At 45.7% G+C, this 17,263-nt stretch overlaps 1 protein-coding gene across 1 annotated transcript in view; it reads left to right on the forward strand.

Moving 5' to 3' along the window:
• Positions 1-1,551: 1,551 nt before the first annotated feature.
• Positions 1,552-17,263, forward strand: part of LOC149361179 (monocarboxylate transporter 12-like) — a 194,183-nt gene continuing 178,471 nt past the window's right edge. Inside the window, exon 1 of the mRNA XM_089572607.1 lies at positions 1,552-1,612. Coding sequence (XP_089428733.1) covers positions 1,590-1,612 — 23 coding nt within the window. The 5' untranslated portion in view covers positions 1,552-1,589. The remainder of the gene's footprint in view (positions 1,613-17,263) is intronic.

The raw sequence follows: 17,263 nt of genomic DNA on the forward strand, positions 1-17,263 counted from the left end.
CAAGCGGTGCATTCGTAAGATCGACTGTCAATCTTGATGTAGCTATGAAATTGTGCTCCTTGATACTAGTGCGCGCCATGCTCCCGGTATCGTAACGACATTGATAAAAGAGAAAGAGCTGTTCCAAGCAAACACTTGCAGCATTCGCAGACAGCACAGAGGGATGCTCCGAGAGTGACGCAGCGCCGCAATGTGCCCGCCGTTTTTTCCGACTACCCTGCAGATTGAGTACGCCTGCGTGGTTCTCAACCTACCTTGCTTGAACGAGCGTCACTATGCGCTCTTGCGCAGAGCATTACCATTCAGCGGCGTATAACGCTGGAGAACTCATGCCTTGGTTGAGCTGCCCAATTTACAACCGTCAAATGTTTGACGCCGTACAGGCATACAAATTTCGTTTTCAAAAGGCCGCAATTCGAGCACGGTGCACAGCGTTTCTTTGTTGCCGTTCACGGCTTCAATCACCTAGATAGTACGATGGCAGCCATACTTGTGCATGAATGCTACTCGGATTTCGCGGGACTTCTCTAACATATTGCTGGAATTTATTTTCAGCACACATGTTTTGCAGAAATGGCAATGAAAAATTCGGTTGTGTTATTTTCGAAACAAATGGTTATTTTCACACCGCGCAGCGGGCGATAATAAAGTTGACCGTCTTAGGCTGTAAGTAGGGCACATAATTTACTTTCTAGCCTGAGTTGCATCGGGACGTTAACCCCAATAAACAAACAAACAAACAAAGAAACATAATTTACTTTCCAATTTGATGTGGTACTCCTCAACTACGTTATCAGGAAAACGGGGAGAAACTAAGCGTGCGTGCAAGACTCGTTTTTCTGCGGCAGCTGGCTGGCGCTTTGCTTTTGACAACGTGCCTGTAGATAACAATAAATCTGTCACGTTAAAAGTTAGACAGGAGATTCTATAAAAAGGCTTCCTGCTTGAACGAAGCGCAAAGGTCACTCCAGTGTACGGAGTTAAATGTTATGGGCAGACACATCCCTTTATTCTGAGTGAGATCAAGCATATGAGGCAGGAAACGATCGCACATCACCAACAATGCACAAATAGACGCGCACGTCCGCCATAGACATGTGTTGGACGTGACGCTTTTTTTTTTATAATCGCCGAAAGGAACGTTAAGGAAAGACTGGCAAGATTTTTTTCAGTACGAAGCGAACTTTGGCCTACACCGCTAACCGGCTGGTAGCGCTGAAAATAGCTTCGAACAAGGTTTAAAACCCTAGGGCGGAAGCGATGCGAATATCCTTTGTTCAGGCAGGATCCTGCTTGAGTGCGCGCTTGAACGGCGTAGTTGCGGAGTCCAGCCCGCCAGTATGCTCGTGACGGAGGGTGCGCGCTATCATCCTCCACAGCGCAGGTGCCGTTGTGGAGGATGTTACTCTTTATGTTGTTCCCGACGAGTGTCATTCCTGCCCCTAAGGAAAAAAAACAACACGTGTACAAATCTACGCGCACCTTCAGCGCGTCGCGGCTGAAGGCTTTTTTTCTGTGGACAGTGAAACATCAGATCCCTATGGAAGTGGGTCAGCGCAGCCGCTCGGCCCAGCTTTGTAACCCGCTGGATGCTTACTGGCCGGAGAGAAAGGTCTGTGCACATTTTTCTCTCCTCGACTCGTTCACCTGCAGTAACTAACTTCCCCACACAGGAGAGCGGGAGAGTGTTCACATCGCATTATTTTATTAATGTAAAATCAACAGATGTCTCATCGATACGAAAACCCGGCGTCGTCCAAAAAGTGGCGGTGTTACAAACCTCGCGATTGGTTGAAACAGTTTGACGTCATCTAAGGCGGGAAAATACAAAATATTTTTATTTTTATTTGGAATACTGCCAGTCTCTAGTTGAGACCATTGGAGGTGGGCATTACATGTATCAGATTTAACAAAGTGAATCTGATTGCTCAAAGCAGCTTTATGAAATTCAAAACAACAAAGGAACAAGGAGTAGTCATGCAGTGCAGAAAACAAAAACGAAGTTAACAAATTTATACAAGCACTCTCACGAAAGGCAAGTTTAAAAGAAAACATTGGCACAACTGACCGCGTACTGCAAGATATCGACAAAACTAATGCAAATCGTTAGTTTTTTTAAAACAGAGTATTTTGTTCAGAGCAAAAAACTGAAAGTGAATCCGCGTTAGTAATGGATGCATCTATGCTGTGCCATTCTCTTGCTACTAGCGGGAAGAAAGTTTTTAAAAGTATCACTTTAATGTACAGGGTAAGTCAAAAGTACCAAGGCCGCAGGGTTTGCTTTCGGCCAGCATAGTCGGGCAGTTGAGATACCCTCGAAGCTCAAGATATCTGCAGAAAATAGAAGAAGGATCGTTCTACCATCTCAAAACCCTGATCGCTTTATCGGAATCTCAGGTGCCAAGATATACCGATGAAAAGCGGACCATGTGGCCTGGGAACTTTTGACCAACCCTGTACATATTCAGTTAGTGTATTCTCGTGCTGGTTTCTTAAGGCTCGTTTCTGTGACAGTGAAACATACTTTGATGGATCAACCTTGAACATGTTATGAAGAAGCTGATAGAGGAATTTTAGACGCGCGCTCTTTGTCTCTGTTGATAGTGTTTCGAGCTCGGAGATTGCAGCTAGTTCAGTTGACGAGTCTGTTTGTTTGTACCTATTGCGAATAAACCTCACTGCTTTACGCTGTATTCTTTCAAGTCGTGAAGTATTGGTTGCAGACTGAGGAAACCAAACTGTGTTAGCATACTCTTGTACAGGTCTAATGAACGCTTTATAAGCTAGAAGCTTAGTTTGTTCTGGAGCAAAACGAAGACATCTTTTAAGAAAAAACAGTTCCCGTAATGCAGCTGAGGTTACGTTTTGGATATGTTCGCCCCATCTAAGATCTTTAGTTAGCTTAACACCTAAATATTTGTGTTTGTTAGCGAGGGCCAGCGGAATACCATTCATTGTGTACACAAAGTTCGATCGTTGCTTTTCCCTTGTTACTGCAATTACTACAGATTTCTTTGTGTTAATTGACATCTGCCAGTTATTACACCAATGAGCAAGTTTTTCTAATGATCTGTTATTTGTGACATGGTCTTCAGGGCTCCTGATTTCTTGGTAAATTATACAGTTGTCAGCAAAGAGCTTGATGTTGCAGTTAATATCGGTGGTAATGACATTAATAAAGAGGAGAAACAGCAAATGTCCAACAACAGAGCCCTGAGGAACCCTGGATGAGACTGGTACCGATTTGGATTTGGTGATTGTATAGAACGAATTGTGAACGTTGCTGTAAGAAGTGTTCTACCCAAGCCACAAGTTCTCCATCGCCGATGAAACCCCGTAGCTTTGCGATTAGCTTGAAATGACAAACACAGTCGAAGGCTTTAGCGAAGTCGAGTAATATGATGTCAGTTTGGCTGTTACTGTGAATACTTAGAGCAAGGTCATGTACAACCTCTGTTAGTCGAGTAGTTGTTGATAGGCCTCGGCGGACTCCACGTTGATGAGGTTATTGCGCTTTAGAAACTCGGTTAGGTGCTTTGAATTTATACAGGGTCTGTTCTCAAAGTAGTAGGACTGGTTTTTTCCTGGGCGAACGGGCGGACGAGAAGTGGTCTGCGCGTGCAGGATTGTTGAAGGGGGATATTGGGAATGCTGGGGAAAATCGGCAGTCGGCTCTCGGCCGTTGAAGAGAGGAGGTCGTTTGTACTGTGAACCCCTGTCGAAACGTTTCGTCACGCAGAATCGTCGAGCGTTTATTGGATCAGCGATACGCGATCAACTTTTGAGTAAATCTTGGTAAAATGGGCAAAGAGACTAACGACATGATTAAGGAGGCCTACGGTGACGCTGCCATGGGTAGATCGGGTGTTTTTTGAGTGGCACAAGCTGTTCCGAGAAGGTCAGGAAAGAGTGGAAGACGACGACCGCTCCGGACGCCCCTCGACCAGGAAGACCAACGAAAATGTGTAGCGAGTGAAACATTTACTGAACAGTGATCGTAGAATGAGTATCAGAATGATTGCTGATGACTTGAGCATTCCTAAAACCCAAGTTTCTGAGATCGTGACAGAAAACTTATCCATGAGGAAAGCGTGCGCGAAGTTGGTGCCGGGAGTGTTCTCAGAGGAGGAAAAGGCCAACCGGTAGGATCTTCTTCATCTTCTGAATGATGACCCCGATTTTTTGCCCAGCACAAGGCGGCAACGCTGCCTCAGCCCCCCCCCCCCCCCCCCCCCCCCCCACAGCGTCGACTTGGCCCCGCCAAACTTTTTTCTATTCGCCAGAATAAAATAGACGCTCGAGGGGAAACATCACTTATCGGTAGAGGTGGTTCAAAACGCCGTGACGAGGGAGCTAAACAGCATTCCGGTCCAGGCGTTGCTGGAGGCGTACGAAAACTGTAAAACTCATTGGCAGCAGCGTGTAGGTGCGGAAGGGTGCTACCTTGAAAAATTGTAATCGTTTGTACTATTCTCTCGAATAAATTTTGTTTAAGAAAATGAGTCCTACTACTTTCAGAACAGACCATGTATGTTCCATTATTTTCCATGAGGTACTAGTGAGCGATACCAGCCTGTAGTTTGAAACTAAATAAGTGTTGACTGATTTATAAATCGGTAATACCGTGGCGATTTTTTAGTCATCTGGTAGCCTGGAAGTACTAAGGGATTTGCGATAGATTATACCTAGGTATTTGCTGCATTTTTCAGCATATCGTTTTAAAAAAGCATTTGCTATTTCAACTGGCCACTTGCTTTTTATTTTCTGGACCGAGCAGTAGATTGAAAATACTAGCGTTGGTAATAATAAGGGGTTCAATTTTCGGAGAGCACTGTATAATTTGATTTCGGGTACAACATAGTTATCTACAGTGAAAACCGAACGAAAAAAATCATTATGCTCGTTTGCTTTTCTAACATTTTCTTCAACTGGTAGATAAGAGGTGTCGTTTTTGTGGGCGATAAAATATTTTCTAAATCATTGCGGACTATTCACGAGAAAACTAGAAAGTGTAACTTGGAAATAGCGTTGTTGGGCATTTTTCGCTTTTTGTTTAAAGGCTGAAAGAGCAAATGCTAGCCTCGATGTTTTTAGCACGGTTACTCCCTTGATCTTGATGCTCTGTTTAAGCTCACATTCACTATACAACGGCCACAATGCTCCTCTTATTAAACAGATGGATATACTGCCACTACAATCATTACTTGAATACAGGACTGTCTTGACAATACTGCCACGTATCATTGTAGTGTTTGTTCGTTCACGCTCAAGGCTGCAGGAAAGGGTGGTTATCACTTTTGTTCGTGACGCGAGAAGCGACCAGACTAATCTCGATTGATCGCAGCCATGAAAGGCAGCATCTAGGTTTTTCCAGATTACTGTAGATGATCTTGACCTGTTATCTGGAAGTTTCCTTGCCGGCTTTAAATTGAGCGACGCCGCGAGCAGCGGGCATTCGTAGTTCGACGATTGACGAGTACGCTTGTTGCTTACGCCGCCACCGAGTGATTCAGTTCTTTTGCGGGCGCAAGTCAGCCCAAATAAACAGCTTCGTTTGCAAGTCTTTCTGGTGTCTTCCTGAGCGCTGGACTGCCGTCACTATAACGTGACATCTGGTGGAGGTGCTTGGTAGCATTCCATGTACCGGACACCCCCTACAAGCCGTGACGCCAGCCCTCTGAGTCATTTACCGCAGGACCTTAGTCCAGTCCACCGCGCAAGCCGACGTCTGCAAGGCGACGCACCTGAGTTCGGGATTCTGCCGGACCCTACCCGGAAGCGAAAGCCAGTAGCAACGTCCTCCATGAGCTTGCCCCAGACGACGACTCCAATCATTTTTCACCAGCCCCGGGTGCCACCAACCTTCGACGCTTCGCCTGGCGCCGACCCCGAAGAATGGCTGGAGCAGTTCGACCGTGTGGCTCTCTTTAACAACTGGGACAACGCCATGAAAATTAGGTACGTCTTCTTCGCCTTGGAGGGACCAGCAAGAATCTGGTTTAAGAATGAGGAAGCTAGCCTTACGGATTGGGAAACCTTCAAGGAGCAGCTTCTCAAGACTTTCACAAACGTCGTGAGAAAGGAGAGAGCCCAGCAGCTGCTACAGTCTCGCATACAGCACCCAAAGGAGACCGTTGCACTGAGGAGATGAAGCGTCTCTTCCGGCTTGCCGACTCGAGCATGAAGGAAGAAGAAAAGGTCAAGCTGCTTATGCAAGGAGTTAAAGAGCAACTCTTTGCGGGCCTCGTACGAACCCACCGAAAACCGTCGCGGAATTTGTAGAAGAGGCATCCACTATGAAAAAAACTCTTGATGCCCGAGCCCACCAGTATGACCGCCTGCAGCGCATTTTCTCAGCAAACTGCCAGGACACTGCTAACAACGATAACCTGCGGGAGGTTATCCGTCAAGTTGTTCGAGAGGAGCTCCGACGATTGCTGCCAACGGGAACGCAGCCGCAGCTTTCATCGCTCACAGTCGTCATCCGGGATGAAGTTCAACAGGCCTTGGGTGTGACGCCGACCACCACGCAGCCTATGGAGCCCCCAGCCATGACTTACGCCGCAGCTGTGCGCCGTCCTGCACCTCGACGACTGGACCCAAGCCCCTATCGCCCTCAGCCAGCTGCGTTGGACCGCCGCCCTCTCGCCCGAACCCGCCCGTCCTACGAGCATCGCACCCGGCCGAGGAAATGCGACGAGTGGAGAACTCCCGACCAGCGCCGCCCACTATGCTTTCACTGTGGCGAAGCCGGCCACATTATCCGGTATTGCCCATGCGAAATGGGCATCCGAGGGTTTTCTTACGACGCCCCACGACCCCGACCCGGCCAGCGACCAGCCGAAATCGAAGAGTTTTTGCGTCGGGAAGAATGCTCACCGCCCAGCCGCCTATCACGTTCCCCGTCGCGATCGTCACCGCGCTTTGTATCTCCTAGCCGAGGCTGCGCAGTGCGTCGACGCTCTCCCAGGCCCCGAAGGTTAAACTGAATAAAGCAGCCTCTGGAGGTGAGGTTGCTTATGAGCGCAAGAACTAAGATCCTCCATCAACGAAAACACAAGACTATGCCTCAACTACGACGACCCCTACGATGACGACCCCTACGATGACGACCCCTACGATGACGACCCCTACGATGACGACCCCTACGATGACGACCCCTCGATGAAGACCCCTCGATGACGACCCCTCGATGACGACCCCTCGATGACGACCCCTCGATGACGACCCCTCGATGACGACCCCTCGATGACGACCCCTACAATGACGACCCCTACGACGGCGACGATCCCTACGACGGCGACGATCCCTACGACGACGACGATCCCTACGACGACGACGATCCCTACGACGACGACGATCCCTACGACGACGACGATCCCTACGACGACGACGATCCCTACGACGACGACGATCCCTACGACGACGACGATCCCTACGACGACGACGATCCCTACGACGACGACGACAACTACGACGACGAAAACTACAACACCGACGACGACGACACGGCCACGACACGACACGACGACCCCTACGACGACAACGACAACAACTACGACTACGACAACTACGACGACGAAAACTACGACAACACCGATGACGACGACACGGCCAGACTTGAAGGTTTTACCGCTGCCTTTAAACCTTGTTATGAATGCTAAAGGACTCGAAGCTAGCATTCTCCGTGTTTATTTTCACTTTAAAGCATCGAGGCGATGCTTTTTTCTACGTATCATTGTAGTGTTTGTTCGTTCACGCTCAAGGCTGCAGGAAAGGGTCGTTATCACTTTTGTTCGTGACGCGAGAAGCGACCAGACTAATCTCGATTGATCGCAGGCATGAAAGGCTGCATCTAGGTTTTTCCAGATTACTGTAGATTATCTTGACCTGTTATCTGGAAGTTTCCTTGCCGGCTTTAAATTGAGCGATGCCGCGAGCAGCGGGCATTGGTAGTTCGACGATTGACGAGCACGCTTGTTGCTTACGCCGCCACCGAGTGATTCAATTCTTTTGCGGGCTCAAGTCAGCCCCCCCCAAAAAAAACGCTTCGTTTGCAAGTCTTTCTGGTGTCTTCCTGACCGCTGGACTGCCGTCACTACAACGTGACAATACACACATGCCTTACATGCCGTTACACTCATCGCTATTCTGTATCCCACCACTATGCACTCGCAACGCCACTCATAGAAATTTCCGTCTTCCGAAAACGAAGTCTATGGAGAAAGAAGGAGGGCCCATGTTGGTATTAAGCTGTGGAACAAGCTTCCAAGTGAACTCAAACATTGTAAAACTTTTCCTGTGTCATTGAAGAAATATTATAAACAATGAGTGAAGCCAGCGTTTTTTCTTTCCATCTATTTTAGAGTGTTTGCATGTGCTTGTAAAAGAGGCTTGGTGCTCTGAATATTTTTGCTCTCTGTACCCATTTATGTCTTTCTAAGTTCATGAGCTTTCATATGCATGTAATTAATTTTAGTTATGCCTGCAATTTTCTTTCTTTGAAACTGAATTGCATGGATCCCAACTAACTTTTAGCTAGGGATCCCGATGTTTTCACAAGCATGCCTTGTATGAATGTTGAGAAATAAAATTGAATCAATCAATCAATCAATCAATCAATCAATCAATCAATCAATCAATCAATCAATCAATCAATCAATCAGTCAGTCAGTCAGTCAGTCAGTCAGTCAATCAAGCTGTTTAACACGCCGTTTTGCTCGAACGACTTCACGTGTAATCCAAGGATTTTTTGTTGGCGGGCGTTTTGATATCAGGGGTACAAAATTAGATATACAGTGGCCTACAATGCTCTTGAACGCAAGCCAAAGAACATTTATTGCAGTATCTGTATTGCACGAAAATGCGGAAAAAGAATCAAATTCATGTTCGAGATACGTAAGTATGCTTGCATCGACAGCTAAGTCAAATCTAGGTACAGTAGTTGAAATGGTTCGAGTCGTCATGTCAATTCCTAGGGGAAGTACGCAGACGGGAATGTCATGGTCAGATATCCCATTGATGATGTCAGTCTTTGTCTTTTCGATTGGAAAATTGTCGCTAAGGAATATAAGATCAAGCATGTTTTTCGATGTATCTTGTGTGCGCGTTGGATATTAAACTGTTTGACAAAGGTTAAAGTTCAACACCAAATCGACGACTGCATAGGTTGCAGAGGATGAGAGGTGCACGTTATTCCAATCCATTTCAGGCATGTTAAAATCCCCCACGAGTATCACTCGAGAATTTTGCTTGCGAATATGACATTGCATATATTCATGAGTAATAGTTATACATTCATGCCCTGAAGAAGGGCTCCTGTAAACGCAACCTACAATAATATAAGCACCGTTTGCTTGTAGTTCACAAAATACAGCCTCAGCGCCTTCTACTTCTGGCAGGACGACGAAAGAAAGGTGCTTTCTAATCAGCAGGGCTACGCCACCACCACGTGTCTGTCGATCTTTGCATATCACGAAAGAGCTTGTAGGAGCGATTTCACTGTCCAAAATGTCTGTCGACAACCACGTTTCGGTGATGCCTACTATATCGGGTTCGTATTCCAGTAGCAAGTTCTCAAGGTTATCAGTTTTGTTAAGGATACTTCGGGCATTTATGTTTAAAATTGTTAGACTTTGGATTGTGCCCTGCGACGCGTCACTCGTGGGCCTGGATCGTCGTTTTTTTCCACTGGTATTGTGTCATTTCTTTCATCGTCCCATACAAACAAGCGGCTATTGATATAAAGTTTATCAAATGCCAGTGTCACCTTTTCACATCTATCTCGGTGTGGCTTTGAACTTTCCCACAACTTTTGCGCAGTTCACGTATTTTGGGCGAAAAATCTAAGCCAATCGAGTACATCGTTTCCTTTAGCTTGCGACAGTTTTTCAGTATTTCTATTTTTTGTCTTGTATGGGGAACCTGCGCTGAAGTTTGCCGTGTCGATGGCAGCGCTGTAACACACAGCATAGCGTGAGGAGCAAGCAGTTTTTGGGGCACTCGTGGTGCTATTTCACGCCACCTTCCTGAGCTTATTGGCGTGAGCTTCTGCGCACTGTCGAAGCCACACGTGGTGCCTGTCAGCTATCTGGGTTATGTCCTCAGAAGCGAGGCAAACAGTGCTATCAACCAAACGCGGGCTTCTAATCGTTCAGAATGTGCCCTCGCGTTTGTAGCGGCCCAAGCGACTGACGGCAGCAGTTTTTAGTCGAATAGTGGAATAACTCCAGTGCCACCTGGGCAGCGCAGGCTCCCCATTCAGGAGTTTAAAAATTACCGGCCGCGATTTATTCGGACCTGGTTTAGCTAAGTAGTGAATTCGTTCTATAGACACTGGGTCTAGTTCTAGCTTGTCCTGCATTATTTCTTTATTGACAGTGCTTTCAAGACGGACGTTCGTTTCATAATCAGTTTCAGGTAGGCCGTATATAATCAGGTTGGATCGTCTGCTACCGTTATCAAGGTCAGCAATTTTTTTCTCTAGTTTGATGATTACAAGTACATATCATCTACCTGCTTTTGAAAATTGGCAACGGTAGTTTCTAGCCTGGTTACCGCGTCTAGTTTTTTTATCAATTTCGACCAGCTTCTTTTCCTTTATATCCTTGATGTCTGAGGCTATTTCCTTGAGTTGTTTGACAAGCTGTGCAATATCCGGACCCGGGTTCGTTTCTATATCGCCTTCCAACAGAGGTGCTTTCGCAAACATGATGTTAAGCAAAACACAAAGCTCATCAGCCGCGGGCAGGGCAGCACTATCAAACAAGGGTCACTTGATCTAAAATATTTTCCATAATATTTTTTCATGTGCATCATAGTACTGGCTATTAACAAGTAATAGCCAGTACTGTTACTTACAAATTCCGCAACTGCAAAAAAAATATAATAGAATTGAAAAAACAAAATGGACATGAACCAAAAGTGCAGTAAAATTGCAATGCTTTACCGTTTAGTCGCACGTAAGTTCCTTATCTGCCCCCGGTTATTTTTTCCCAATACTGCCATCTTTGGTAGCCTCAGGCAGGGGGAGCTGCACGATATGAAATAAGTCCGCATAGATATAGAGCGCAGAGAAACAACAGTAAAAACAATGCAGCGACCCATGTAACGCGCATACATAGCAGAAATAAACAGTACACACCAAACCCAATGATGCAATAATATTGCGTCGGCTTTTCTATTATACTAAAAGTACTCATAGCTTGCTTTAGGTGGTGCCAGTGCTCGTTAAAAAAAGCAAGGGCTCTTGGTTCTATAATATTACCGCTCGATAGGAAAATTTTGCAATTTAGGATTGAAGTTCATGAAATGGGCCTCACGACTCCGCATAGTGATGTCTTGTTAATGGTGTAGCTAGTGATTTTATGTATGCGCCAAGACTCATTGATAGCTTTTCATTTTTCAGCAAAAAGTTCTTTTATTTTTTCTTTCTTCTGCCATGGTCATTAAAAAAGGTATCGGACACAGGGTAGCAAGACTGCAACAGCGAGATGATTGATCGCAAACCGAAGCAAATAAAGACCTGCTAGTCAATCACTCAGCGCGTTATTATTTTTCTAGCTTTTTTATTTTTATTTATTTATTTATTCATACTGTCAGCTGCTGCCAAGACAGGAGTTGAGATCCTTGAAATAAACAAGAACTAGATGCAGTACATCAGCAGATCACCGCCTTAGGAGAAATACAAAACAATACAACAATACAAATTTATAGGAAAGACAAAATGACATGTGATATGGGTCAAAAACATACCAGTCAAACCAGTCACAAATACTTCATGAGGGCGTTTTCAAACGCCTTTAAATCCGAACATTGAATCACTTCTTTTGGTAATTTGTTCCATTCGTCAATAGTGCGAACCAGAAAAGAGTATTTGAAGGAATCTGTTCTAAAATCCAGAGGTGTGATATGTTTGGAGTGTTTTGTTCTGCTGCCAGAAGCATTCAGTGGTTTGATGTATCGGTCTAGATAGACCTTACAGCTACCTGTCAGCACATGAAAAAAGAATATCAGTCTGTTAAGCTGCATTTTCTGCTTCACAGTTGTCAGCCCGGCCCTGTTTCTAAGTTCAGACACTGATTCAGTTCAGAGCTTAAAAGTGTCAGCAGCAGCAGCCGTGCGCGCGTAGCCTGCGAGCCAGCTGTTCCTCAAAATTGGCGAGAGTACAAGGAATAGGTGGTTCTTAGGCGCGGGTCTTCTCGGAACCGTGTATGATGTTTGCGGGAGAACCAGTTAATCATTGAAGACCTATGCGAAAAATGAACACAATCATTGGGTTGCACTGGCTTGAGGGTGGTTGTTCGTCTTATGACAGACGCTTTTTTGAAGGTGTCATGGTTGTCTGACGCGACGCCCAGAAGGAAGCATGATTAAATGTACTGAATAACTTCCAGCACGACACCAGCACAACAGAGGGAGGAAATATCCAGTGGCTTGATTTCTGCGCCTCTGTAGTAACATGAATTATTCAAAAACATTTCGTACTGCTGTAATATCTGGGCCTACGTATAACATGTTCATGAGATGGTGCCTTATATATTCCCGACTAGATTGTGCTGACCTAACCTCATCGTGGGAGTGTGCCTTCTCGCGTGGCGCTCGTCTTGCCACTCTCGATCCCTGAGTGAAGCTAGATAGCCGTTAACGCGCGTGTGTAAGGCCCAGACAGCTTCACATACTGAAATTCTCCCTAAGAGTTTTTACATTCCTGATATTGAGACTTCAGGCGTAAAAAAGGTTGTATCCGAATGATAGAAGAACATTCCAGAAACTGGTAGAATTTCTTTTGCGAAATCCTTGCACTTGCTTCCCTTTGCCTTGTTGGCGACTATGAATCTGCTGTTTAGTAGAGGCTTCAGGCAGAAATATTCGCAGAGAGATTGCTTGCTTCTCTATCTGAATTTTTCTTTAACTGTGCTGAACACAGTTAGCAAACGGGGGTTAGTACGGTCTCGCATATGGTCGGGAACTGGGGAACAGAGGCCAGATATTAAATCTAAACTGCAAAATGATCAAGATGGGCACGAACGAGCATCAATGACAGACATTAAATTATTGAAATGGGGCAGGTGCTAGAGAAATGCTTCGAAATATCAAGCTGTGGTGAGATTGTACCGATACACATTTTAATATCAAGCGCGGCAAAACAACGCGGACGAAAGAAATAACGCACGGTCCTTGCGCAGCTGAAGCCCACTGATGCAGAAATCCATTGGGCGACCATTTCGCAGGTCACTTGGATGTTCTGCGAAATGATGGACTCCGCGTGAGCACTGGGCCAAGGTGGGCTGCTTTCGCCCCTGGCGCCTAACACCTTGAAATGTTATACATGGTTTGGCCTGCAAAAATCCACGTTTTGGGTCGATTCGACCTGCGAAGAACCACCATTGTAAACCGCTAATATGGGCTACCATTAGGGTATTAGGGAATTTTTTTACACGTGCTTGACTTGGAAACTTTGTCCTCTTTTTTTTCTACAATGTATTATGCAGTTTGCAAAGCAGAAACATTTGACAAATTAAGCAGGAAAATTGAGCACCACCCAGGGAGCCACACTGATAGCCGAGAATATGCAGTCTATACAAATTCCACATTTTGTTTTCGGCAGAAAAGGCTCTCTAACCATAGCGACGATGAATGTTTTTCACACGTAGTCGACAAGCCAACAGCCTTACTCACCATGCACCTTCATTCTGTCGCTAACCGCATAGTCGTTAATATCTTCAGAGACAACGAATGTCACCTCTCAAAGAGGCGCGTTCACTGTCCTGCTGTTATTTCACTTCACCACTGCTGCAAAACACATTTTAATATAGCTTTCTTTGGCTGTATAAGCTTGTCTTTGTACAACAGCACCGCGCCTTTTCTCAATAATAAATGCGAAGTTTTGGCTATTAAAGCGTGCTTGTAATATTTCCTGATGCGACACACACCGCTCTCTACTGATGCTGATGAGTGTATAATTTTTGCAACTGCTGATAGTACGATTTTGTACAGTTGTTTTCACAGGAGGTCCCGTCACCACTGTTGACTCTGGGACCTCCTTCTTTACTCCATTGTTTTTGTAACCTGTAACCTGCTACATGCAATAAACGAAATTTCAATGGACAAGAAAATGACAGGTTTAACGTCAGGAGAAAGAAAGACAGCCCAATGGCCGCGTCAGGTAACAAACGGGTGTTAATGATATCCTAGTTGATCAAGAAGGAGAAAAGGGAATAAGCAGACATTTACTGTTCAGGCAAGGTAACGGATGGTCATTAAGGGTAACGAAGAGGATTCCAAGAGAAGGCAAGCGTAGCAGGTGGCGGTGAACAATAGGTGGATGGTCATTAAGGGTAACGGACTGGATTCTAAGAGAAGGCAAACTGGCAGGTGGCGGCAGAACGATAGGTGGGGGGGGGGGGGGGGGGAATCAAATTGGGAAGTTTGCGGGGTTAAGGCAGCCGCAGCTGGCAGAAGTCAGGGTTAATTGGAGCTATATGGGATAGGCCTTTGCCCTACGGGAGGCGTAGCAAGGCTTGTGATGAAAGCGTCTTCATCCAGCTCACCTCTGCCCTTAAAGAGGAAAATGAACGTTTTGCTAAAAATTGCATATAAGCATCGAGGACAAAAGAACTCAGAAGGTGAGGTTATATTGTGCTGCTGGCCTCCTCAAAACAACTTTTCTTAAACCCGTTTCCGTTTCTATCCCTTTCTCCGGGCACACCAAATCCGACCCAAGGCACCCGATTGGTGGGCTGAAGCACGGCCCATGGATGGAGAACTTTATTAAGCAAGCGAGTTTGGACCGTGCAAGGTCTCAGGGCCACCGCACAGCCCTCACATTACGCGCATGTGTCCAGGCCACGTAGGGCCATGGCACTGGCACCCCAGTTCACACAGCGAAGTTGCGTGTCCGGGTCCTGCGACGCAAGGAGGGCCTCCCATTCCTCCCATGTACCGATGGCGGGCTGTCCCTGCGTGGGAGGATCGGCAGGGCAGCCGAAGAGGATGTGGTCCAGGGTGGCGGCCCAGGCCAGTGAAACTCGCCGCAAGCTGGCAAGTGGGAGCAATGGCGTCACGGGGGCGGAGGTGTGGTGCGGAGGGTGCGGTCCGCACCGGGTGCAGAGCTCGAACCGCAGGAGCTTTAACAGGAACAGGGCCCGTTGGGCATGCAGAGCCCTTTTTAACAGTGAGTGTGCGCAGTTTTTTAATTCCTAAAAATTCAGCCTTCTCTGCCTGTATGAAAAGCAAAAATACATTAGGTATAGAGACACCTCGAAGCGGCATGCATTTACCTGGATGAGGCCAAGCATTGTTCATTACTTCATTTCTTCATATTCAACCTTGAGTTGAATTTTTTCGTCTTGCGGAACGTTTTCAGTAGCCGTTTGAATATTCCTCAGGATATCCCTGCCTGGGGCTCATGATAGGGTCGGGATTTCTAATTTGGAATCTATGAACAAAATACCTGACACCTACATGGAAACACCCAGGTTCCCATGCCTTGCTGTGTTATCTAATGAATGCAAACTGAAAAAGAAACAGAGAAGTTCAAGAAAGGATCAGCAAATTTGGCGCCCTCACTGTGAGAAAAAAAATCTTTTGCCTGTTTTCTTTTTGCTCCATACAAACTATGAGTGATTACATTTGTCCACCAAATCCCAATAAGTTGTCTACCTGCATATGAAAATCGAATGCTTGGAGAAAATTGAGTTACTACTTGTGATCCTATTACCCTTTAACATCAACACATAAATTCTATTTCATGCTATATGGTTACCCCCCCCCCCCCCCCCCCCCCCCCTCAACAGAGGAGACTTCTTGGTTCTGCAGGAACTCTTACCGCTTCGTCGATTGCATTATCGGCAGTAAATTGTTGCCCACGCAGAAATTTCTTTGGTTTACGAAAGAGAAGTAATCACCGGCACCAAGGTCGGAACAGTAGGGTGAATGCCTAAGCTCCATGAAGACGCTTTCCCAAATAGTTTGCATTTGCGAGACTTCTATATTGGCGTATTGGCGTGAGCAGGCTTGGCGCAATGCATTTGCCGCCAACTTCACATGGCATTTAGCTTTGATTTCTCCCGTAAAGCCATCGCTATTTAAGCATAAATTGCTACAGTCATCATCTTCTGTGGCATGCATTTTATTAATAAAATACGTCTGGTGTTCTAAAGAAGTGATGCCGTAATCTTTCAAGCTGAAGTTAGCACACTGAATTTCTTTAGATAGAGTTGGAGCCCAAATGCTTCCGTTGCACGAAATTTGAAATCCCTTCATTTTTGTCTCGCCCACACTGAATTTCTTTTGCCAGCCCGTCACTTCCAGTGCTTTAACCAAACTTAATCGGTAATGTGTACATGCGCATAAATATTTCGAGATACTGAAGTAAACGACTTCTAGAAGCTGTGAAGGTGTTTGTTTTGCAGTAATGAATAATGTTGCCTTGTAATTATTGCAGTTTAATTTAGCTATCTTACGGTATCTGTCTAAGCTCTCTTTTTTGTTCTTGCTTATTCCAATAGCAATAAATTATGTTGTATTTGTGTGTTTGATGGAGCCTTGAGCCGTTCACCACTGTACTAGTCCTTGATCGTTCCTGCGTAAAGAGTACACGCGCTTTCACATGCTGGAAAGGTCTGTTGAATCAGTTGATTATTAGTTTCTCTCTAGTTATCTATGCAGATAAAACGCCAGAGGTTCTACATTTGGCCGGTTGCCTTTTTAACTATTTGTAACTTTTCGTGCTTATATCGTCGCAAACCTTTCAAATGCTCGCGAAATTTTTGCATTTCTTTTCGCACTCTCAATCGCCATATTCCTCCATATCTTCAGAACACTGATGCGTTCTTCTCTTAATTTTTGAGCATTTGTTGAAAAAGCAATATTCTTAGGTATTGTTTTTGTGGCCGTGCTAATATGAAATTGCCAGTATATTCATTAAGTGGGTTTTTCATGCATTTGCGTGCTGAATTACCTGTCGTAAGACATAGATTTGAAGTCAGCTCAACATTGAAGCGGAGAACGGCAATAGCACCGTGCACTGGAACACAAGGGGGAGGGGTGACTCTTTGGTTACTGCACCGGGTGTAACCTACACCATTTACGCCACTGCGTGGGAGCCGACATTCTCCTTTTATTTCTATAATTATGCCTCGTAATGGCAAGGCCTTGTTTTGGCACCGCTCGACAGTACGGCGCAAACCGACAAACAGGCAGTATCTAGAATGTGGAAGTATCCCCCGATATATTGTTGCAGACCTATTATAAAACCAGT

This window comes from Amblyomma mixtum, chromosome 2 (genome assembly GCF_055824585.1).
Source record: "Amblyomma mixtum isolate Tamu chromosome 2, ASM5582458v1, whole genome shotgun sequence".
In the NCBI taxonomy this organism is placed as follows: domain Eukaryota; kingdom Metazoa; phylum Arthropoda; class Arachnida; order Ixodida; family Ixodidae; genus Amblyomma; species Amblyomma mixtum.